Raw genomic sequence first — 25461 nt, 5'->3', positions numbered from 1 at the left:
TAGCTATCACGTTCGCAGTTGTTAGCTGACATGTTCGAACGTGAAATATTACCAACGAAACTAATCGAGATATCAGCCTTTTTTCATAAACAAGAAACACTTACTTCGTAAATTACAGCTAACTATAAATAACACTTCCTTATGAAAGACATCCATTTAGAAAAATTGCAGATCTTTCACGCTTTTTCATTGATCAGCTAACACGTGCGCACGTGTAGTTATCACATGGGTACATGGTAGTATAACGTGCGTCACTTGCGCACGTGATAGTTATCACCCCACACACGTGTGAATTACCACATATCGCACGTGGGTAGCTAACACGTGCGCACAGAAAAAGTAAAATATTTCATATGAAAGGCGTTTGTTCGAATTTTGGACGCAGAACACATTATATCGATTATTTTTCGTCTGTAAAATATTAGAATTGATTTCATAAGTAAAGTATCATACATTTGTCCCTTTTTTTCTATAAATATTGCATTGTATGCACAAGCGTTGGAAATGAGGCCAGAAAAACAGTTAATTTTGCTTGCATTAGATTTTACAATGGCGATGATCAACGGATGTATTTATCACTACAAATAAATAGGGATGAATTGATTAATCCTTTCTTTTCTCAATCGGCTATTTAGATTAAAGTTAAAATAAATCGGGAACGCGCTAGGGGGTGAAAATGAGGATTCATTCATGTTGATTTAAATTTATACCCGTTTTTGGGCCGTGAATGCTTTTTTCAGTTCAGTCATATTAGTATTAAACATTTCTTTCTTTCAATATTGGCATTCATTCTACATACACGTACAAGTTCGAAAACATGCAAAACGTTTGACTTTGAAATGGCCGGAGAATATAATTTTCACTAGACATAATGATTGCCTCCTGTATTTTTGAAATATATAAGTTATTTAAACCCCGTATTTCCGGCATATACGGGAAATATACGGAGTTGTATACCAAGCATATACTGACATATACGTCACGTATTTTCGAAATATACAAATTATTTAAATCCTGTATTTCCGGCATATACGGGAAATATACGGAGTTGTATACGAAGAATATACGGGAAATTTATCCCGTATTTTCAAATATACAAACTATTATACATACCCCGTAATCCAGAATATACGGAATATACGGAGTTGTATACAAAGAATATACGGGAAATATAAGTCCCGTATTTTTAAAATATAACAAATTATTTAAATCCCATATTTCTGGCATATACGGGAAATATACGGAGTTGTACACCAAGCATATACGGGACATATACGTGCCGTATTTTCGAAATATACAAATTATTTAAATCCCGTAATTTCCGGCATATACGGAAATATACCCGGAGTTGTATACGAAGAATATACGGGAAATTTAATCCCTGTATTTTCGAAATATACAAACTATACATTATCCCGTATATCCAGAAATATACGGGAAATATACGGGGTTGTATATGAAACATATTTCGGGAAATAACAACTCCCGTATTTTCGTTATTATAACGGATTTATGTATTCCCGTACACCAGACATATACGGGAATATACGGTGTTGTATACGATCAGAATAACCCTTTTTAGAATTTCCCGTATTTCAATAATATACGGGGTATCGTATACTAAGAATTCCGTATTTCATAGTATACGGAAATCCGTATTTTATTAGTATACGGACTTTTAAATATACAAGCCCCGTACACGCCCGTATTTTAGTTTTCCCGTATTTCTTCCCATATATGGGTAATATACAGGATCCCGTACACTCCCGTATATTAACTCTTTTTTCGCAGTGACAGTATATGGCCTGTCTTACATGCTACACACATTGTTTGGAGATACAGTATATGGCATGTCTTACATGCTACACACATTGTTTGGAGATACAGTATATGGCCTGTGTCTAACATGCTACACACATTGTTTGGAAATACAGTATATGGCCTGTCTTACATGCTACACACATTGTTTGGAGATACAGTATATGGCCTGTGTCTAACATGCTAAAGCCATTGTTGGTAAATACAGCATGTAGCCTGTGTCTTACATGCTACAAACATTGTTGGGAGATACAGTATATGGCTGCGTCTTACAAACTACTCACATGGCTGGCATCTTACAATGTACACACAAAGTTTTGTAGATACAGCATGTGACCTGTGTCTTACATGCTACACACAAAGATTGGTAGATACAGCATGTGACCTGTGTCTAATATGCTACTCACATCCTTGGTAGATACAGCATATGGCCTGTGTCTTACATGCCCCACTAATTGTTGGTTGATACAGCATACTGTTTGTGTCTTACATGCTACATACATTATACATTATTGGTAGATACAGCATGTGGTCTGTGTCTTACCTGCTACACAAAATGTCGGTAGATGCAGTATATGGCCTGTGTCTTACATGCTACATTATATTGTTGGTAGATAGAGCATATGGTGTGTGTCTTATATGCTACACACATTGTTGGTAGATACAGCATGTAGCCTGTTTGTTGGTAGATAGAGCAAATGGCCTGTGTCTTACATGCTACACACATGCTTGGTAGATGCTGCATATGGTCTGTGTCCTACATTGTACACACATTGTTGGTAGAAACAGCATGTAGCCTGTGTCGATATGCTACACACGTTGTTGGTAGATACAGCACATGGACTGTATCTTACATGCTACACACATTGTTGGTAGATACAGCACATGGATTGTATCTTGCATGCTACACACATTGTTGGTAGATACAGCACGTAGACTGTATCTTGCATGCTACACACATAGTTGGTAGATACAGCACATGGACTGTATCTTACATGCTACTCAGGTCTTTGGTAGATACAGCACATGGACTGTATCTTGCATGCTACACACATTGTTGGTAGATACCACACATGGACTGTATCTTACATGCTACTCAGGTCTTCGGTAGATACAGCACATGGACTGTATCTTACTTGCTGCACACATAGTTGGTAGATACAGCACATGGACTGTATCTTACATGCTACACATGTAGTTGGTAGATACAGCACATGCACTGTATCTTACATGCTACTCAGGTCTTTGGTAGATACAGCACATGGACTGTATCTTGCATGCTACACACATTGTTGGTAGATACCACACATGGACTGTATCTTACATGCTACTCAGATCTTTGGTAGATACAGCACATGGACTGTATCTTACATGCTATTCAGGTCTTTGGTAGATACAGCACGTGGACTGTATCTTGCATGCTTCACACATTGTTGGTAGATACCACACATGGACTGTATCTTACATGCTACTCAGGTCTTTGGTAGATACAGCACTACAGCACATGGACTGTATCTTACATGCTGCACACATAGTTGGTAGATACAGCACATGGACTGTATCTTACATGCTACACATGTAGTTGGTAGATACAGCACATGGACTGTATCTTTCATGCTACACATGTAGTTGGTAGATACAGCACATGGACTGTATCTTACATATTACACACATAGTTGGTAAATACAGTACATGGACTGTATCTTACATACTACACACAAAGTTGGTAGATACAGCACATGGACTGTATCTTACATGCTACACGGGTCTTTGGTAGATACAGCATATGGACTGTATCTTACATGCTACTCAGGTCTTTGGTAGATACAGCACATGGACTGTATCTTACATGCTACACGGGTCTTTGGTAGATACAGCACATGGACTGTATCTTACATGCTACACGGGTCTTTGGTAGATACAGCACATGGGCTGTATCTTACATACTACACACATAGTTGGTAGATACAGCACATGGACTCTATCTTACATGCTGCACGGGTCTTTGATAGATACAGCACATGGACTGTATCTTACATGCTACACGGGTCTTTGGTAGATACAGCACATGGACTGTATCTTACATACTACACACATAGTTGGTAGATACAGCACATGGACTGTATCTTACATGCTGCACGGGTCTTTGGTAGATACAGCACATGGACTGTATCTTACATGCTACACAGGTCTTTGGTAGATACAGCATATGGCATGCCTCTTACACGTTACTTACAGTGTTTGATAGATAAAGCATTTGGGTTGTGTCTCACAATGCATCATTCATTGTTTGGTAGATAAAGCATGTGGCCTGGGTCTTACAGTGTCACATAGATTACAGTTTACTGATAGTGTGTCTCACAGTTTTATACTGTAGGTGTCTATTGTATTTGTTTCTGCTGATAACTTACCATTGATTATACTGGAGTGCTGTAACCAAGTTGTCTAGGGTCATCAATAAACAAGTCTGAATGCTAGTTTTGCTTTATCACCAGTCTACCAGAACAATGCCCTTAAGGTAGTTCTGCACTTTGATAAACTAGAAGTGATGATGTAACGTCATTGTACCCCCCGACAACAAAGTTGTAAGGGGGTGTATACTGGTTTCAGGTTGTCAGTCTGTCTGTCTGTCCGTAGACACAATTTTGTTCGCACCATCTCTCCTCATCCCTTGACACAATTTAATAAAACTCCACACAAGTGATCAGAAACAACAGTAGTTGTGCATGGGGCATGTTAGGTTCTTTCCGAAAAAATAATTGCAGAGTTATGGGACTTTGTTTTTTGTTACTATACTATATACATAGACACAATGTTGTGCACACCATCTCTCCTGATCCCCTTGACACAATTTAATGAAACTTCACACAAGTGATCAGTAACAATAGTAGTTGTGCATGGGGCATGTTTGGTTCTTTCAGAATTTTTTTTTTGCAGAGTTACGGGACTTTGTTTTTTTTTTACTGTACTATATACATAGACACAATCTTGTGTGCACCATCTCTCCTCATCCCCTTGACACAGTTTAATGAAACTTCACACAAGTGTTTAGTAACAATAGTAGTTGTGCATGGGGCATGTAAGTTTCTTTCAGAAAAAAAAATTGCAGAGTTACGGGACTTTGTTTTTTGTTACTATACTATATACATAGACACAATCTTGTGCGCACCATCTCTCCTGATCCCCTTGACACAATGTAATGAAACTTCACACAAGTGATCAGTAACAACAGTAGTTGTGCATGGGGCATGTTTGGTTCTTTCAGAATTTTTTTTTGCAGAGTTACGGGACTTTGTGTCTATGTATATAGTATAGTAACAAAAAAACAATTTTGTGCGCACCATCTCTCCTCATCCCCTTGACACAATTTAATGAAACTTTACACAAGTGATCAGTAACAACATTAGTTGTGCATCGGGCATGTCATGTTCTTTCAACAACAAAAATTGCAGAGTTTTGGGACTTTGTTTCTTGTTAACATACTATGTACATACAGTCCGCATATGCAATCTTGTGTGCGCCTAATCTTTCAAACCCTTGCACACAACTTAATGAAACTTCACACAAGTGATCAGTGCCAACCCTAGTTGTGCATGGTGCATGTTACTTTCTTTTAAATAAATATTCTGCATAGTTATGGCACTTTGTTTTTTGTTACTATACTGTATACATACAGTCTATATACATAAAGTCCACATAATTATGCAATTGTGTGTGCGTCAAATTGCAATGTACTGTGTCTGTGCATGTGGGGGGTACATTCATCACATTTAGTGATAGCTCTAGTTTATCCAGATAACATAGAAGAAAGCCTGGATTTGGCGTATGGAAAGGAAAAATATTTTATGAAATGAATGGTAACCCGTGAGGAAATTTTTTACAGTAGCAAAATTACTGTCTTTCTAAGTTAAAATATGATATTATAACATATAACATTAAATAATTCAAAATAATGTCTTAAAACCAGCTTGAAATATCTTGATCAATTAAATCATGGGCAAATATCTCAAAAACAAGCACACAGAGTCAGACCTGTACATTTTATTTCACAATATTATAGGCCATATGTTTTTTTTTTACGACAGTGAGAAGTTTCAATAAAATCTACTCTATAGAAAAAATTCTATATGTTATAAAAATTAGGATTTGCCCATTACAAAAGCTTGCGTGAGGTCCTAGTTTTTCAAATCTGTCTAGCAAGAAATCAAGCGCCCTATCTTTTTTATTTTCTGAAAAATCATGGTTTTATCAAATTCTACAATTGTAGAAAAAATTTTGATCCTAACATGCAGAACTACCTTAACTTCAGGCTCATGACCCACTAACATTTTTCTCTTACCTTATTTAGCACTGCTTAGAGATGAAAAACAAGTTTTATTTTCAGCAAGCAACCTTACATTTCAAATATGCCATGCGGCATAACACTCTGCAGCCAATTGTTTAAAACTTTTAACCGCGCAGTAACCACTAAGTGCCAGAAACCAAGTTAGGCATTATTGTTAAAGCCACTATATTACCCCGAAACAGCGTATTTCCTCTCGTTAGAAATGTTACATGTTTGTGGAATGTTGCATTATGTACATTATGTCTGATTACAACACATGTCAAATGCTATATAATTATGCGAAATAAGCTTTAATCAAATATGAATGTATTGTTTACAAATGCACATGTATATTGGGAACGTATTTTCCGTATCAGATGGTGGACACACATTTGATGACGTAAACTGCAAAAAAAACACATTTTTTTTACCACCCTCTGACCATTTATTTTCAAAATGACAGTCATTAGGAAGAATAATGTAAACAAACAAATTTTAACTTTATAGTATGGTTGCGAAAAATTGGTAAAGTATTCTGGTGCAAGTAACTGGTGAATGGCTAAGTTATTGTACCCCCCGAACAACAAAGTTGTAAGGTGGGGTATACTGGTTTCAGGTTGTCTGTCTGTCCGTCTATCTGTCCGTAGACACAATCTTGTGCGCACCATCTGTCAGAACTTAAAACATATACAGACTTATTGTGGTCCTTTAATATTTAAATTGATATATTTGTGGGATTGCTACTTCTCAAAAAGTCACTTAAATTTAGTCGACGTCTGTAAGATAATTCTGTTTTATTAAAGACGGTTTGTTAATATAATCACCTTTTAAAGCTTTTCTTCACTTACCATTTTGATTTTACCGACCTTAACGAAGTTGCTTTAAAGTATTTTGCAGTAACACACTTCGAGGGCTCAAAGCGAAACTAGTCGATTGCATTCAGAAATAGGAGATACATTAGTTTTGCATTAAGCCCTCGACTTTTTGGAAAAGTGTTAGTAGATTTCTGTTACGATTTCAAAGATATTTTGTAAATACTCGACAGAAGTTTGATAAAACAAAGGGATGTACATTTGTTTTAGAATACTAGCGAAATTTAGTTAAGAGTTTTTCGATTATAGATACATGCACAACTTTGGTATCAATTGATAAACCTTCCCAAAATTTAACAATATGTTGTTAGCCATGAATTAACTATTTTTACTTAAAGATAACTGGACGTTAAATGTTCTTTATCTCTGTATGGATTGTTCTTCGGATGGACTTTGCCTTTATTTATAAAGTATTTATTATGATATGCTTTGTTGTTGTGAAGGAAAATAGATAGAGTAAAAAGATCTATAATTCCCCAAATAACGTTTCTGTCTGTTTTGATGTTACTTGACAGTGTGCAAAGGCAACATCAGGACCGCATTCAAAGTGTATGTGGCTGCTGAATTATCTCAAAGAAACAGAGAATTTTACCTTTAAGAAAACTTTATTTTATTATTTTTAGCTCGACTATTCAAAGAATAGTCTAGCTATTCTACTCACCCTGGCGTCGGCGTCGGCGTCACACCTTGGTTAAGTTTTTGCATGCAAGTACATACAGCTATCATTTAAAGGCATATAGCTTTGAAACTTTTTTATTCTTTTTCTAGGTCAATTACCAACCTCACTGGGTCAAGTTCCATAACTCTAACATGTATTTTGAGCAAATTATGCCCCCTTTTGGACTTAGAAAATTCTGGTTAAAGTTTTACATGCAAGTTACTATCTCCAAAACTAATGCAGATATTGAATTGAATCTTCACATGTGTCTTCGGGGTTATAAAACTAGTTGATAGCACCAAGTCCCATAACTCTGACCTTCATTTTGGCCAAATTATGCCCCCTTTTGTACTTAGAAAATTTTGGTTAAAGTTTTGCGTGCAAGTACATACAGCTATTACTAAAAGGCATATAGATTTGAAACTTATTTTTTCTTTTTCTAGATCAATTACCTACCTCACTGGGTCATGTCCCATAACTCTGACATGTATTTTGGCCAAATTATGCCCCCTTTTGGACTTAGAAAATTCTGGTTAAAGTTTTGCGTGCAAGTACATACAGCTATTACTAAAAGGCATATTGATTTGAAACTTATTTTTCCTTTTTCTAGATCAATTACCTACCTCCCTGGGCCAAGTCCCATAACTCTGACATGTATTTTGAGCAAATTATGCCCCCTTTTGGACTTAGAAAATCCTGGTTAAAGTTTTACATGCAAGTTACTATCTCCAAAACTAATGCAGATATTAAATTGAAACTTCACATGTGTCTTCGGTGTTATAAAACTAGTTGATAGAATCAAGTCCCATAACTCTGACATGTATTTTGGGCAAATTATGCACCCTTTTGGACTTAGAAAATCCTGGTTAAAGTTTTGCGTGCAAGTACATACAGCTATTACCAAAAGGCATATAGCTTTGAAACTTATTTATTCTTTTTCTAGGTCAGTTACCAACCTCACTGGGTCAAGTTCCATAACTCTTAACATGTATTTTGAGCAAATTATGCCCCCTTTTGGACTTAGAAAATTCTGGTTAAAGTTTTACATGCAAGTTACTATCTCCAAAACTAATGCAGATATGGAATTGAAACTTAACATGTTTCTTCGGGGTTATTAAACTAGTTGATAGCATCAAGTCCCATAACTCTGATATGCATTTTGGTCAAATTATGTCCCGTTTCGAACTTAAAACTCTTTTGATATTTAACATTTTGGGTAATAATTTCCTGCTTCTGTGACAATATTTCGAATAGTCGAGCTTGGCTGTCTTACGGACAGCTCTTGTTTTATTTAACAGGTTAACTCATAAAAATGTGAAAATAAGGGATATATTGTATATAAAATTGCAGTAGAAAAGGTGTTCATAAATGCTCCTAAAATGCCCCAGAAATGCAGGAAATGAAGCGCTGAATTTCAAAATTTTCCGGGGCATGCCCCCCTTCCCCCTCCCCCTGCTGGTCGGCTTCTTTTCTACCCAGTACTGCACATCAAATCTTTTAGTGTATAAAGACACATGTTTTTCATAGTAAGGGGTTCGTCAGACCCCCTCTGAGAAAATTGGCTGGATCTGCGCATGGTGGGGGTCACAGTTTTTATCTTTGGCAATATGAATGCACAAGTTTTTAACTTCTGCATACATACGGCTACTTTGTATATGATTTAAAAGAGAATAAATTTTATGTTCCCCTGTGTATGGTTATACTGAATGCGTTAATATAAAACTCACTTTGTTAGATTTTAATACATGCCTCTAAGTCTAATATGATTTAAAATGTGAAACATACATTTATATTGTTGAACTAAATTATCTAGCAATAATGAATGTGTAATTTTAACCTGGAGTTGTTTTTTGGCATAAGAAATAGTTATTGTGTGAAAAATGATGTTGGGGATGTTCCCCTATCTTTAGCTATACTGTATGTGTTATTTGAAACTCGCTTTGTTAATTTGATATGTACACCTAGAGGTTGTATATATTCAAAGAAAAATGAAAAGTGATTTTGGTGAAAAGGATGTGGGGGAATATTCCCCTATCTATGGCTATACCGAATATGCCATTTGAAACTCCTAGTTGTTAGTTTGGTATGCATACCACGACGTTGTATATTATATAAAGAAAAATGAAAAGTGATTTTGTTGAACAGGACGTGGGGGGGATGTTCCCCTATCTATAGCTAAACTGCCATTTGAAACTCATGCATACGACGTTTTATATTATTTAAAAAATGAAAAGTGATTTTCTTGAACAAAACCTGTGGAAATGTGCCCCTATGTCCATACTGTATGTGCCATTTTAAACTCGTATCGTATTTTTATGCAAACCAAGTGGTTGTATATGATTTTAAACATTATAACAAGTGACTGTGATGAACAGAACATGTGTTCCCCTATCAGTGACATTAAGGCCTGCGCTATTTGCCCAGGCATTTGTATATTTCAATAACTAGATTGAGATGATTTTTTCATTGGACAGAACGTGGGGTGATTTTCCCTCTCAATGGCCAAACTTTTCGTGCTAATTTTTCCCACAATTGCACATTTTTGTTTTTATAAAAAGTGCAGCATGGAGGGATGTTCCTCCATCTTGCCAATAAAACTGAATAATTATTACATGTATCTCTATATTTCAGAATTCCCCCAGAAAAAAGACAAATGGAATTTCCTTTTTTAGCTCGACTATTCGAAGAATAAGTAGAGCTATCCTACTCACCACGGCGTCGGCGTCACACCTTGGGTATCCTACTCACCACGGCGTCGGCGTCGGCGTCACACCTTGGGTTAAGTTTTTCGTACCAGTCCACATTTTGACAAAGTCTTTTGAGATAAAGCTCTGAAACTTTCAACACTTGTTTACCATCATCATGGCCAGTTATAGGCAAGAGCACATAACTCCATCAAGGATTTTGGCTGAATTATGGCCCCTTTTGACTTAGAAATCATGGTTAAGTTTTTCGTACCAGTTCATATTTTGACAAAGTCTTTTGAGATAAAGCTTTGAAACTTTCAACACTTGTTTACCATCACCATGTCCAGTTATAGGCAAGAGCACATAACTCCATCAAGGATTTTGGCTGAATTATGGCCCTTTTTGACTTAGAAATCTGGGTTAATATTTCGTACCAGTCCACATCTTGACAAAGTCTTTTGAGATAAAGCTTTGAAACTTTCAACACTTGTTTACCATCACCATGTCCAGTTATAGGCAAGAGCACATAACTCCATCAAGGATTTTGGCTGAATTATGGCCCCTTTTGACTTAGAAATCATGGTTAAGTTTTTCGTACCAGTTCATATTTTGACAAAGTCTTTTGAGATAAAGCTTTGAAACTTTCAACACTTAGTTACCATCACCATGTCAAGTTATAGGCAAGAGTACATAACTCCATCAAGGATTTTGGCTGAATTATGGCCCTTTTTGTCTTAGAAATCTGGGTTAATATTTCGTACCAGTTCATATTTTGACAAAGTCTTTTGAGATAAAGCTTTGAAACTTTCAACATCTGTTTACCATCACCATGTCCAGTTATAGGCAAGAGTACATAACTCCATCAAGGATTTTGGCTGAATTATGGCCCTTTTTGTCTGAGAAATCTTGGTTAAGTTTTTCGTACCAGTTAATATTTTTTGTAAAGTGTTTGACATATGGCTTTGAAACTTTTATCACTTGTTTAGTATAATAGTCTCTATCTGTAGGAAAGAGAACATAACTCTGTCATCTATTTTGGCTGAATTATGGCCCATTTTGGACTTTGAAATTGGTTCTGTTTCCATACAAGTCCATGTTTTGTCAAAACTATTTGACATATGGCTTTTAAACTTTGAACACTTGTTTATCATTATGATTTCCATCTGTAGGCAAGAGTACATAACTATTTTGACTGAATTATGGCCCTTTTTAGCTCACCTGTCACATAGTGACAAGGTGAGCTTTTGTGATCACGCAGCGTCCGTCGTCCGTCGTCCGTGCGTCCGTCCGTCAGTCCGTCCGTAAACTTTTGCTTGTGACCACTCTAGAGGTCACATTTTTTGCGGGATCTTGATGAAAGTTGGTCAGAATGTTCATTTTGATGATATCTAGGTCAAGTTCGAAACTGGGTCACGTGCCATCAAAAAGTAGGTCAGTAGGTCTAAAAATAGAAAAACCTTGTGACCTCTCTAGAGGCCATATATTTCACAAGATCTTCATGAAAATTGGTCAGATTGTTCACCTTGATGATATCTAGATCAAGTTCGAAACTGGGTCACGTGCCTTCAAAAACTAGGTCAGTAGGTCTAAAAATAGAAAAACCTTGTGACCTCTCTAGAGGCCATATATTTCACAAGATCTTCATGAAAAGTGGTCAGAATGTTCACCTTGATGATATCTAGGTCAAGTTCGAAACTGGGTCACATGCCGTCAAAATCTAGGTCAGTAGGTCAAATAATAGAAAAACCTTGTGACCTCTCTAAAGGCCATATTTTTCATGGGATCTGTATGAAAGTTGGTCTGAATGTTCATCTTGATGATATCTAGGTCAAGTTTGAAACTGGGTCATGTGCGATCAAAAACTAGGTCAGTAGGTCTAAAAATAGAAAAACCTTATGACCTCTCTAGAGGCCATATATTTCATAAGATCTTCATGAAAATTGGTCAGAATGTTCACCTTGATGATATCTAGGTCAGGTTCGAAAGTGGGTCACATGCCATCAAAAACTAGGTCAGTAGGTCAAATAATAGAAAAACCTTGTGATCTCTCTAAAGGCCATAATTTTCATGGGATCTGTATGAAAGTTGGTCTGAATGTTCATCTTGATGATATCTAGGACAAGTTCGAAACAGGGTCATGTGCAGTCAAAAACTAGGTCAGTAGGTCAAATAAAAGAAAAACCTTGTGACCTCTCTAAAGGCCATATTTTTCATGGGATCTTCATGAAAGTTGGTCTGAATGTTCATCTTGATGATATCTAGGTCAAGTTCAAAACAGGGTCATGTGCGGTCAAAAACTAGGTCAGTAGGTATAAAAATAGAAAAACCTTGTGACCTCTCTAGAGGCCATACTTGTGAATGGATCTCCATAAAAATTGGTCAGAATGTTCCTCTTGATGATATCTAGGTCAAATTCGAAAGTGGGTCACGTACCTTCAAAAAGTAGGTCAGTAGGTCAAATAATGAAAAAACGTTGTGACCTCTCTAGAGGCCATATTTTTTATGGGATCTGTATGAAAGTTGGTCTGAATGTTTATCTTGATGATATATAGGTCAAGTTTGAAACTGGGTCAACTGCGATCAAAAACTAAGACAGTAGGTCTTGAAATAGAAAAACATTATGACCTCTCTAGAGGCCATACCCTTGAATGAATCTTCATGAAAATTGGTCAGAATGTTCACCTTGATGATATCTAGGTCAAGTTTGAAACTGGGTCACGTGCCATAAAAAACTAGGTCAGTAGGTCAGATAATAAAAAAACCTTGTGACCTCTCTAGAGGCCATATTTTTCAATGGATCTGTATGAAATTTGGTCTGAATGTTCATCTTGATGATATCTAGGCCAAGTTTGAAACTGGGTCAACTGCGGTCAAAAACTAGGTCAGTAGGTATAAAAATAGAAAAACCTTGTGACCTCTCTAGAGGCCATATTTTTCATGAGATCTTCATGAAAATTAGTGAGAATGTTCACCTTGATGATATCTAGGTAAAATTCAAAACAGGGTCACGTACCTTCGAAAACTAGGTCAATAGGTCAAATAATAGAAAAACCTTGTGACCTCTCTAGAGACCATATTTTTCAATGGATCTTCATGAAAATTGGTCAGAATTTTTATCTTGATAATATCTAGGTCAAGTTCAAAACAGGGTCACATGAGCTCAAAAACTAGGTCACTGTGTCAAATAATAGAAAAAACGACGTCATACTCAAAACTGGGTCATGTGGGAAGAGGTGAGCGATTCTGGACCATCATGGTCCTCTTGTTGGACTTTGAAATTGGCTCATATATTGCCATTTAGTGCAAGACTTATCGAAATCAAAGTAATACAGGAACATTGTTTGTCTAATCTATTTATTTCTTTTGTCTGAATATCCGTGGAAATATTTTGACACCATTTTTCAATCAATTCTTCGAATAGTTGAGCGCGCTGTCATCAGACAACTCTTGTTATTCTGGAAAGCCTCCAACATGGTAACCTTGTTGTAAGCGATTGTATAAATAACGCCATTCATGGTAACCGTGATATAACCACAGTTAATGGGGGATTGGTAACCACAAATTAACTACTCAAACATGGCCGCCGTTCATTTTGTAAGAGATAGACTACAAAGTAACTGCTCAAACATGCATATGGCCGTCGTTCATTCTCATTTTGTAAGAGATAGACTACAAAGTAACTGCTCAAACATGCATATGGCCGTCGTTCATTCTCATTTTGTAAGAGATAGACTACAAAGTAACTGCTCAAACATAGCCGCCGTTCATTCTTATTTTGTAAGACATAGACCACAAAGTAACTGCTCAACATGGCCGCCATTCATTTTGTAAGACATAGACCACACAGTAACTGCTCAAACATGGCCGCCGCTCATTTTGTAAGACATAGACCACACAGTAACTGCTCAAACATATGGCCGCCATTCTTTTTGTAAGACATAGACCACAAAGTAACTGCTCAAACATGGCCGCCATTCATTTTGTAAGACATAGACCACAAAGTAACTGCACAAACCTGGCCGCCCTTCATTTTGTAAGATATAGACCACAAAGTAACTGCTCAAACATGACCGCCGTTCATTTTGTAAGACATTGACAAATCAATATTGGCAGACAATTGACGGACAAATAATTACGACATTTTTTCAGCTGACAACATAGCTACATGGAGCGACAGATGCGACGGAACTGAGCTCTGACTAACATTGAGATTTGGTGGCACATTTCTACCATCTCACGAGTTGTGTACTATTTGGACTGAAAGTTTCCTGTGATGGACCTCGACCAACAATGAATGATGAGTGGATTTTATGCCATTAGAGGGTTCCCATCTGTAATTGGTTGTATTGTCGGGACCCATGTTAATATAATTTTGCCCGGTTATCCAGATGAGGCCGCATTTGTTAATAGAAAACAACACAGTATCAATGTCCAGGCGACATGCTACCACAGAAGTATGTTTTTAACCAGGTTTTCAACGAAAACCTGATTTATTAGATTGGGGTAGATGTCGGTCGGGCGGGTGGGCGGTGGCGGCGGTAGCGGCGTCAAAACTGGTGTTTCCGGTCAATAACTTTTGTTTCGGTAAAGATATTTGAATAAAACTTGGTATGTATGTAGCTTATATCAAGACAAAGGCTGGGATTGATTTTGGGGTTTCTGGGGTCAAGGTCAAGGTCACTCTTACTTAAAATAGAAAAAGGGTTTCCAGTCAATAACTTAACTTAGGAATGAGCTATCATGATTAAACTTGGTGTATAGAAAACTTACATAAAGTTGTAGCTTGGGATTGATTTTGGGGTTTCTGGGATCAAGTTCAAGGTCATTGTTACTAAAAATAGGGTTAGGGTTAGGTTAGGGTTAGGGTTAGCATATCTTCTACATGCATGGAGGGATTTTGATGAATGTTGGCACAATTGTTCACCATCATGAGACGGAGTGTCATGCACAAGAACCAGGTCCCTAGGTCTAAGGTCAAGGTCACACTTAGAGGTCAAAGGATACACGAATGAAAACTTTGTCCGGAGCATATCTTCTTCATGCATAGAGGGATTTTGATGTAACTTGGCACAATTATACACCATCATGAGACGAAATGTCTTATGCAGTTCCCTTCTTTAGAATTACTTCCCTTTGTTGTTACTATAAATAGCTTATATTGTAACTTTTTCATTACTAGACGTAGGGAAAAATCGAGACCACTTTTCTGTAGTACAACATGCATGTTACATCCAATTTTGAGGTGTATTTTGACCAATCTCTACCTGGTAAGGATTTCTGTGTGGACTTACAATTTTTTTTTTTGTATTTTTTTTTTTTTTTTTTTTTTTTTTTTTTTTAAGATTAACTTCCCTTAGTTGTTACTATAAATAACTTATATTGTAACTTTTTTATAATTGACCGTAGGGAAAAACCAAGACCACTTTTCTGTGGTACAACATAGTTGTTACTTTCTAATTTTAGGTGTATTTTAAGGTATCTCTACCTGCTAAGGAGTTTTTTTGTGGACTTAGAAAAACAAAAGAATTACAATGATTACTAAACAACCACAAAATTAAAATTACATCTGCAAATACAGGTGCTAGAGTAAAGAAATTTGCTTTGACAGGCATATATTGTGACATTCTGGCACTCTTGTTTATTCTAATGAAAAGTGTTGAAAACCTGGTTTCGTGGCATTGCCGCGTTTCTTGTCTTTGTTTGTAATTTAACAACGGTATTGCACCATTGTGCACTAGCTCTACATTACATTGATATGTGAAATGAAGAAGAAACATCTTACTCAGCAATACAGATATGCAAATGAAATACTTCAATGTGAACCATCCATTACTAGAAATTATTATCTAATTACAATAAATTTAGAAGTAGTAATAACAGACAAAGCTAAATGGTAAAATTAACATAATAATGAAGAACTTGCAATAATAGAAATTTGTGTATATAAATCCGTGAAAAAAAAAAACAACAGAACTTCATCTTTGAATTTGGAACACCTCAAAATATTTCAAATCTTGAACCCCAGTTGTCTTGAGGGTCAAGGGTGTTTTACAGCTGAACTATTAATGCGGGGATATTTTTGGTTAAAGGGGGATTTTGTCCACTTCAAAAATTTATCATAGGGGGGATTTTGTCCTAATTGATAATTTCACATGGGGGATTTTATCCACCTTGATAATTTCACAGGGGGGATTTTGTCCAGGTAGATTAAAAATAGCAGGGGGGATTTTGTCCAGGGGGATTTTGTCCGTTTCCCATATTTTCTTAATTGCTTTAAAAAGTAGTAGGCCCCAACAGGGGTGTGGGACTCTGGGATTCAGGGAAATTACCTCCTAATTTGGTTGTGGGGTCCCACTATAAATGTTTAAAATGTTATTCTGAAGGATTTTGAAGGCATTTACAGGACGCGTATTTAGTTTGTGTAAGGCAGCTGAAATGGTTGATATTGATTGACATTGTGGATTGGGCAATTGCTCAATTAGCCCCATTCGTGCACACACAAAATAATGGGCACAGTTGCACACAATGGAAAGTTTAGCAAGTCTTTGAGTATCATTCATGTTTATATACTTGGCGTCATTGAAAAGTTACCACTTAATATATACCTCTTTATTTGTTTATACAATATCTACATCACTTTTTCATGGCATGTGCGCGGTCTTTTACTCATAGACCCTGTCTGATCATGTCTCCTAACCCATTTCATGACTGTCAGGTTAGAACAGCACATACGACGTGCAATTTCACGACATGAAAGCTCGGCGTCAACCATTTTCAGTGGCCTTGTGGCGTTGATCGTGCCTTAAACGTGGCATTCTTAGCAAGGATATTCTGGATTTTTAACGTATTCCTTTTAGTCTGTTGACTAATTTTATAACTTTCAAGTGCGATGAATGATTTGTGATAGAATTTTTCGTACATGTCGACATTGCTGGAAAAAGTCATTTTGCACGTGCAGTCCGTGCCTCAAATGGAGTTAATCGAATTTGACAAATCTTTACACCAGTGACTTCTCAGTTGCGTCAAAATGTAGTCGTTTTATGCTTTTTACATAGTCCAGTGCGATTTTTAAAATATAAGAGCCATTAGGTTGGTAACTTTTCAGTGACGCTGAGTATACTTTTTCTTTATATATATCAAAAGTGTTTTCATGATTCTTTTGACCACAACTGCCCTTAAATTGCCTGAAAAGTACAAAACAATGGGGTCATGAAAATACGTGATATTTGGCATCTATGCACACTATTGAATTGCAGTTTTTTATCAACAAGTTTTTGATGCTTAATTCATAAATATACTAATTTTTTAAGTGTTTTAGAATGTTTTTACTTACGCTAATGACAGTATGCAAGCAAAATTATTTGTTGATTTTTTATAGCTTGCCCGTATCGGCCATGTTTCTAAAAATAGAAACAAGACTGGGTTTCCCGATCATTTCTGGGTTTAATGTGCAAAACAAACATTTTTTATTATGCCAGAATTGTCTTGGTAAAAAAAAACTATTAAAATATCTGGCAAGTGTGAAATTCGAAAAAAAAGAAGATTTTTTCACTAGTTAGGTCAGTTTATAATATGTTTTTACAGATAATTAAATTAGCAGTAACTACAGATGGCAATTTAGGTTTTCATCAGGAAACTGCTGGTACAAATTGGTTTAATTGTCGTCTGCCGAATATAAAGTTGAAGAAAATTTGTGTTGGCATTTGAAGATGTTCCCAAAAAGTAGCTTGCCAGTTCAATCTGTTTGATAGCTAGATTAGTAAGACTGACTTCCGGTTATAATCGGTTTAATTGTCGTCTGCATCCTACTGCCTTAGGCAGTGTTATCGGTTGACACGTGTTTGGAATACACGAGGTAATAAACAGTCCGCTTTATCGATTTTCTACACTAGCTTTTCGCGGGTTACTGTCTCACTTGGCATAATTATTTATGTACTATTAAATAAAAAAATCGCCAGTTCCTGTCGCCAAAATGAAAAAAATATTCGCCATTTAAATAAAATAAGCGCAAATGGCGATAATGGCAACTGGCAGCGTGAGCCCTGCTTGTTCAAGCAACTATATGAAAGGCCAGTGCGGTATCGGAAAATTTACCATGGTTAAATTGATATTTTATGTCGTTAGGTTACTGCGTGGTTAAACTGGTTTGTACAAGAGAAAATAATCAGTGGTTACCTAACCACGATATATATTGCGGTAATTGTTTTACTGTGGTATATTTTAACCCTTTTTTATACAATTGGCTGCTGCTAGAGTGGCAGGAGAAATCATACAAACTAACATTTCTTTAAATGTTTGTAAATGTGCAGAAAATTATTGTACAATGTATGTGTTTGGAGTTTTATGACTGATGCTAGACATTTCTCATTAATAGGAAAAGAAGCGGAATGACAAAAAGGCAAGAATAATACAAGCTATTTTCATATAACAGTGTATGACAGAATATGGATTTGAAAATCTTTGATATGTAAAAAGCTTTATAATATCTTTGCAACTGACTTAGAAGAAATCAGTTTGAGGTTTTTATTGATAAAAGGACAACTGTATATTTTCAGCCCATTATGGCATTATTTCGACCGCATCCAGGCACGCCAAAAAGACCATACTTCAACTTTGCACACATAAGTGTTGGTGTAACAGCTTATGTCTGTGCAGGTAAGTGTGTTAAATCTTCTCCATGACATATTGTTTTAGTAAACCATATGATGGCAATCATGAAACATGTACAATTTCATATACCACTAATAGTATATCGTGTATCGTATCAAACCTGTCATGTGTGAAACATTTCGCTTGCGTACATCATTCATGTAGCATGCACTTTGTATGACACTGTAATGGTATGTGTATTCTCAGCCTAATGTTAAATGCACTGATGTATGTGTAATGGTATTTGTATTCTCAGGCAAACATTAAATGCACTGATGTATGTGTAATGGTATGTGTATTCTCAGGCTAATGTTAAATGCACTGATGTATGTGTAATGGTATTTGTATTCTCAGGCTAACGTTAAATGCACTGATGTATGTGTAATGGTATTTGTATTCTCAGGCTAGCATTAAATGTACTGATGTATGTGTAATGGTATGTGTATTCTCAGGCTAATGTTAAATGCACTGATGTATGTGTAATGGTATGTGTATTCTCAGGCCAACGTTAAATGTACTGATGTATGTGTAATGGTATGTGTATTCTCAGGCTTGGGTTAAATGCACTGATGTATGTGTAATGGTATGTGTATTACCAGGCTTACGTTAAATGTACTGATGTATGTGTAATTGTATGTATATTCTCAGGCTAACATTAAATGCACTGATGTATGTATAATGGTATGTGTATTCTCAGGATTAGGTTAAATGTACTGATGTATGTGTAATGGTATATGTATTCTCAGGCTTACGTTAAATGTACTGATGTATGTGTAATGGTATGTGTATTCTCAGGGTAACGTTAAATGCACTGATGTATGTGTAAAGGTATGTGTATGCTCAGGCAAACATTAAATGCACTGATGTATGTGTAATGGTATGTGTATTCTCAGGCTAACATTATATGCACTGATGTATGTGTAATGGTGTGGGTATGCTCAGGCTAACATTAAATGCACTGAGGTATGTGTAATGGTGTGTGTATTCTCAGGCTAACATTAAATGCACTGATGTATGTGTAATGGTATGTGTATGCTCAGGCTAACGTTAAATTCACTGATGTATGTGTAATGGTATGTGTATTCTCAGGCTAACATTAAATACACTGATGTATGGGTAATGGTATGTGTATTCTCAGGCCAACGTTAAATGTACTGATGTATGTGTAATGGTATGTGTATTCTCAGGCTTGGGTTAAATGCACTGATGTATGTGTAATGGTATGTGTATTACCAGGCTTACGTTAAATGTACTGATGTATGTGTAATTGTATGTATATTCTCAGGCTAACATTAAATGCACTGATGTATGTGTAATGGTATGTGTATTCTCAGGCTAACATTAAATGCACTGATGTATGTGTATGTGTATTCTCAGGCTTACATTAAATACACTGATGTATGGGTAATGGTATGTGTATTCTCAGGCAAACATTAAATGCACTGATGTATGTGTATGCTCAGGCTAATGTTAAATGCACTGATGTACGTGTAATGGTATGTGTATTCTCAGGCAAACATTAAATGCACTGATGTATGTGTAATGGTATGTGTATGCTCAGGCTAATGTTAAATGCACTGATGTATGTGTAATGGTATGTGTATTCTCAGGCTAACATTTAATGCACTGATGTATGTGTAATGGTATGTGTATGCTCAGGCTAACGTTAAACGACTGATGTATGTGTAATGGTATGTGTATGCTCAGGCTAATGTTAAATGCACTGATGTATGTATAATGGTATGTGTATGCTCAGGCTAATGTTAAATACACTGATGTATGTGTAATGGTATGTGTATTCTCAGGCTTACGTTAAATACACTGATGTATGTGTAATGGTATGTGTATTCTCAGGCAAACATTAAATGCACTGATGTATGTGTATGCTCAGGCTAATGTTAAATGCACTGATGTACGTATAATGGTATGTGTATTCTCAGGCAAACATAAAATGCACTGATGTATGTGTAATGGTATGTGTATTGTCAGGCTTACGGTAAATACACTGATGTATGTGTAATGGTATGTGTATTCTCAGGCTAACATTAAATGCACTGATGTATGTGTATGTGTATTCTCAGGCTTACATTAAATACACTGATGTATGGGTAATGGTATGTGTATTCTCAGGCAAACATTAAATGCACTGATGTATGTGTAATGGTATGTGTATTCTCAGGCTAACATTAAATGCACTGATGTATGTGTAATGGTATGTGTATTCTCAGGCTAACATTAAATGCACTGATGTATGTGTATGTGTATTCTCAGGCTTACATTAAATACACTGATGTATGGGTAATGGTATGTGTATTCTCAGGCAAACATTAAATGCACTGATGTATGTGTATGCTCAGGCTAATGTTAAATGCACTGATGTATGTGTAATGGTATGTGTATTCTCAGGCTAACATTTAATGCACTGATGTATGTGTAATGGTATGTGTATGCTCAGGCTAACGTTAAATGCACTGATGTATGTGTAATGGTATGTGTATGCTCAGGCTAATGTTAAATGCACTGATGTATGTATAATGGTATGTGTATGCTCAGGCTAATGTTAAATACACTGATGTATGTGTAATGGTATGTGTATTCTCAGGCTTACGTTAAATACACTGATGTATGTGTAATGGTATGTGTATTCTCAGGCAAACATTAAATGCACTGATGTATGTGTATGCTCAGGCTAATGTTAAATGCACTGATGTACGTATAATGGTATGTGTATTCTCAGGCAAACATAAAATGCACTGATGTATGTGTAATGGTATGTGTATTGTCAGGCTTACGGTAAATACACTGATGTATGTGTAATGGTATGTGTATGCTCAGGCAAACATTAAATGCACTGATGTATGTGTAATGGTGTGTGTATGCTCAGGCTAACATTAAATACACAAATGTATGTGTAATGGTATGTGTGTTCTCAGGCTAATGTTAAATGTACTGATGTATGTGTAATGGTATGTGTGTTCTCATATGTGCTCATTTGTTAATCCCCCGCCGTGGTGGAGGGATTATAGGAATGGTCTGCGTCCGTCTTTCCGTCCTTCCGTCCGTCCTTCCGTCCTTCCGTAGTTACGTCCTTCCGTCCTTCCGTCTGTAACAAATTCGTGTCCGGTCCATATCTCCTAAACCCCTTGAAGGATTTTCATGAAACTTTGGTCAAATGATCACCTCATCAAGATGATGTGCAGAACCCATAATCAGCCTTGTCGGTTCAAGGTCAAGGTCACAACTCAAGGTCAAAGGTTTGAGCCTGCCATTTTGTGTCCGCTCTATATCTCCTAAACCCCTTGAAGGAATTTTATAAAACTTGGGTCAAATGATCACCTCATCAAGACGATGTGCAGAACCCATGAGTCAGCCATGCCGGCTCAAGGTCAAGGTCAAAACTCAAGGTCAAAGGTTTGAGCCTTCCATTTATTGTCCGCTCTATATCTCTTAAACCCCTTGAAGGAATTTTATAAAACTTGGGTCAAATGATCACCTCATCAAGACGATGTGCAGAACCCATGAGTCAGTCATGCCGGCTCAAGGTCAAGGTCAAAACTTAGGGTCAAAGGTTTGAACCTTCCATTTTGTGTCCGCTCTATATCTCCTAAACCCCTTGAAGGATTTTCATCAAACTTGGGTCAAACGATCACCTCATCAAGGCGATGTGCAGAACTTATGAGTCAGCCATGTCAGCTCAAGGTCAAGGTCACAACTGAAGGTTAAAGGTTTGAGCCTTCCATTTCGTGTCCACTCTATATCTCCTAAACCCCTTGAAGGAATTTTATAAAACCTGGGTCAAATGATTACCTCATCAAGACGATGTGCAGAAATTATGAGTCAACCATGCCAGCTCAAGGTCAAGGTCACAACTAAGGGTCGAAGGTTTGAGCCTTCCATTTGGTGTCCACTCTGTATCTCCTTAACCCCTTGAAGGATTTTCATCAAACTTTGGTCAAATGATCACCTCATCAAGAACTCATGAGACAGCCATGTCAACTCAAGGTCAAGGTCACAACTGAAGGTCAAAGGTTTCAGCTCTGTATCTCCTAAACCCCTTGAAGGATTTTCATGAAACTTTGGTCAAATGATCACCTCATCAAGACGGTGTGCAAAATTCATAAGTCAGCCGTGTCAGTTCAAGGTCAAGGTCACAGCTAAAATCAAAGGTTTTACCCTTTCACTATCCATAGCAGTGGCGGGGGATTTAGCTGTCTTTCAGACTGCCTTGTTTACCAAAGCAAAAACACATGCTGACATATGTGGAGTGGTATGTGTATTTTCAGGGTAACTTTCTTGCTGTTTGAGAAGGTTTTACATGATTGAGGCAGATGTCTGCCATTTATTCTAAACTTATCCCAAGTCAGCATTTAGTTGCATTAGTTTCCGAATTATTTTCATGATTATATATGTAACATTTATTCTGTTTTTCTGATTTTGTTTTTCAGTTGTCAACATGTTCTCTGGTTTTGACCAGTCTGCAGCAGATGTACCTTTTAGTGCCAAAATAGTGGTATGGATATATCTTGGATGGATTGGTCTTATTGAGTTAACATCATATATATATGACTGTCAAACAAGAAGAGGTAGGGTTTGTTTCTCAGTGAAGGCAGAAATTGCGTTAATAATGTTTTCTAGAGTAGTCTTACTGAGAATTCAGTGAATAAATCCTTTTCCAAAATTAACTACCTCACTGTATATTATGTGACTTATAGTTCTGTCTTGTAAGACGTCTTATTTCTAGGTTTGTTTTAAACATGAAGTACATCATATTATCAGATGATGAAAATTATAAATGATGTTCAAATTGTTTAAGAGATTATGGTGTATTTCTAAATAAAAATTGAGCATATTTATAACCCATCTGTATAACTATGGTACATAGAATAAAGCATTAATCTATGACTGTATACTCTGTTTACTCTTATATTTGGCTATATTTGTACCCAGAATTCCAGATTCAGTATTTTTGTTATTTATTATGTGTTTAGGAAACCTATAATTTATGCTGAAGTTTTATCTTTGTTAGTAAATACTTCAAATAAGAAGTCACATGACAAAGTTGATATCCAATCAGATGAAGGTATCATAAAGCATGCAGATTCAGTAACAAAGTTATTACATATATGTAGTAATGTTTTTGAAATTATACCCCTCAACAAACATTGGTGGGCGGGGGCTATATAGGAATCACTTTGTCCATCAGTCCCTGTTCCATCTCTGGGACCCATACATGTATCATGTTGAAGGTAACAATACTTTTGTAGGATCATAAGACATGTTCACATACTTGGTCCCATAACTCTGGCTGTTATTTTGACAAATTTGTCTTCCCTTTTTACTTGGAAAATTTGACATTTCTTTCAGTACTTCTGAAACCTGATCATGCATTTGATAGAAATTTCACACAAACATTTGAGATAATTACCGGTAGTAAGTTTACTCGTGAAGTTGCATAACTCTGCAAGTCAAGTTGTATGTCAAGATCGCATAATAAATCCAGTTCTTCTGACTTTTATTTTAACAGATCATTTCCCTTTTTTACACAGGAATATTATTCAGCATGTGAAGTTGTGCGCCTTTGGTTTTGTTCAAAGATTCATCATTCTGCAAGACCAGAGTTATGGCCTTTGACTTAGTAAAAAGTATGCATAAAAAGGGCATAAAAGTTTGTGTTGCACGTATCTTAAAACATATTTGACCTAGGGTCATGAAACATAATAGGAATATTATTCAGCATGTGAAGTTGTGCACTTGGAGTTTTGTTCTGTTGTTCAGATCAGAGTAATTTACCCTGATTAAGTCAGAAATATGCATAAAGGCTTACAAGTTTGTCTCACATATATCTCAAGAAGTCTTTGACTTAAGAGTCATAAAACATTACAGGATTGTTATATAGCATGTGATGTGAAGTTGTGCACCTGATTATCTGTTTGGGATTTTACTCAGCAGTTGCATGTATCTTAAAAAATGTTTCACCTAGAGTCATGACACCATGAACACTGACAGGAAGTGAGAGCACTTATGTCGTATAGACACACATCTAGTTTGATATTGACTTTTAGTATCCCATCTCCCCATTGGTATTATTTGTTGAGTCTCCAGTTTATCTGGCTACTCTGTCTAATCACAAAATGAAAGTTTTCAGTATTCTCATTTGATTGCTTAGTATCGGTATTCATTTACATGCACCTCTTTGCTGCTTCGATCTGTAGTCAGTGCTAGCTACTCAAGAAAAGTTGAACTTGAATTCTATGCAGTTTTCAAGATTTTTTTGTGATCATTCAACAGTAGTATTTCAAAAAATTCAGATTATCCAAATGTTTTCTATGTTGTAGTTATATTTAAACAAGAACGATTATTGTTTATATGACGTGAACCTATAATACACTGTCTTCAAATATACAAAGTCGTAATAGGTAGCACTGCACATTATTCATATGAAAAAAACAAAAA

The 25461-nt window shown here is 36.3% G+C and overlaps 1 protein-coding gene across 6 annotated transcripts in view; it reads left to right on the top strand.

Moving 5' to 3' along the window:
- Positions 1-25461, top strand: part of LOC123536408 (putative ferric-chelate reductase 1) — a 287726-nt gene that overhangs the window by 199701 nt on the left and 62564 nt on the right. For 3 of the 6 annotated variants that reach the window (XM_045319579.2, XM_045319578.2, XM_045319581.2), the window contains exons 13-15: positions 18915-19014; positions 23454-23591; positions 24035-24088. In XM_045319579.2, the coding sequence (XP_045175514.2) occupies positions 18915-19014; positions 23454-23591; positions 24035-24088 (292 nt within the window). The remainder of the gene's footprint in view (positions 1-18914; positions 19015-23453; positions 23592-24034; positions 24089-25461) is intronic. The other 3 variants (XR_006683316.2, XM_045319580.2, XM_045319582.2) reach the window with 1 other exon arrangement.

Source organism: Mercenaria mercenaria, chromosome 17, assembly GCF_021730395.1.
Source record: "Mercenaria mercenaria strain notata chromosome 17, MADL_Memer_1, whole genome shotgun sequence".
NCBI lineage: Eukaryota > Metazoa > Mollusca > Bivalvia > Venerida > Veneridae > Mercenaria > Mercenaria mercenaria.
The sequence above is the reverse complement of the archived record's forward strand: the minus strand, read 5'-3'. Positions and strand labels throughout refer to the sequence as shown.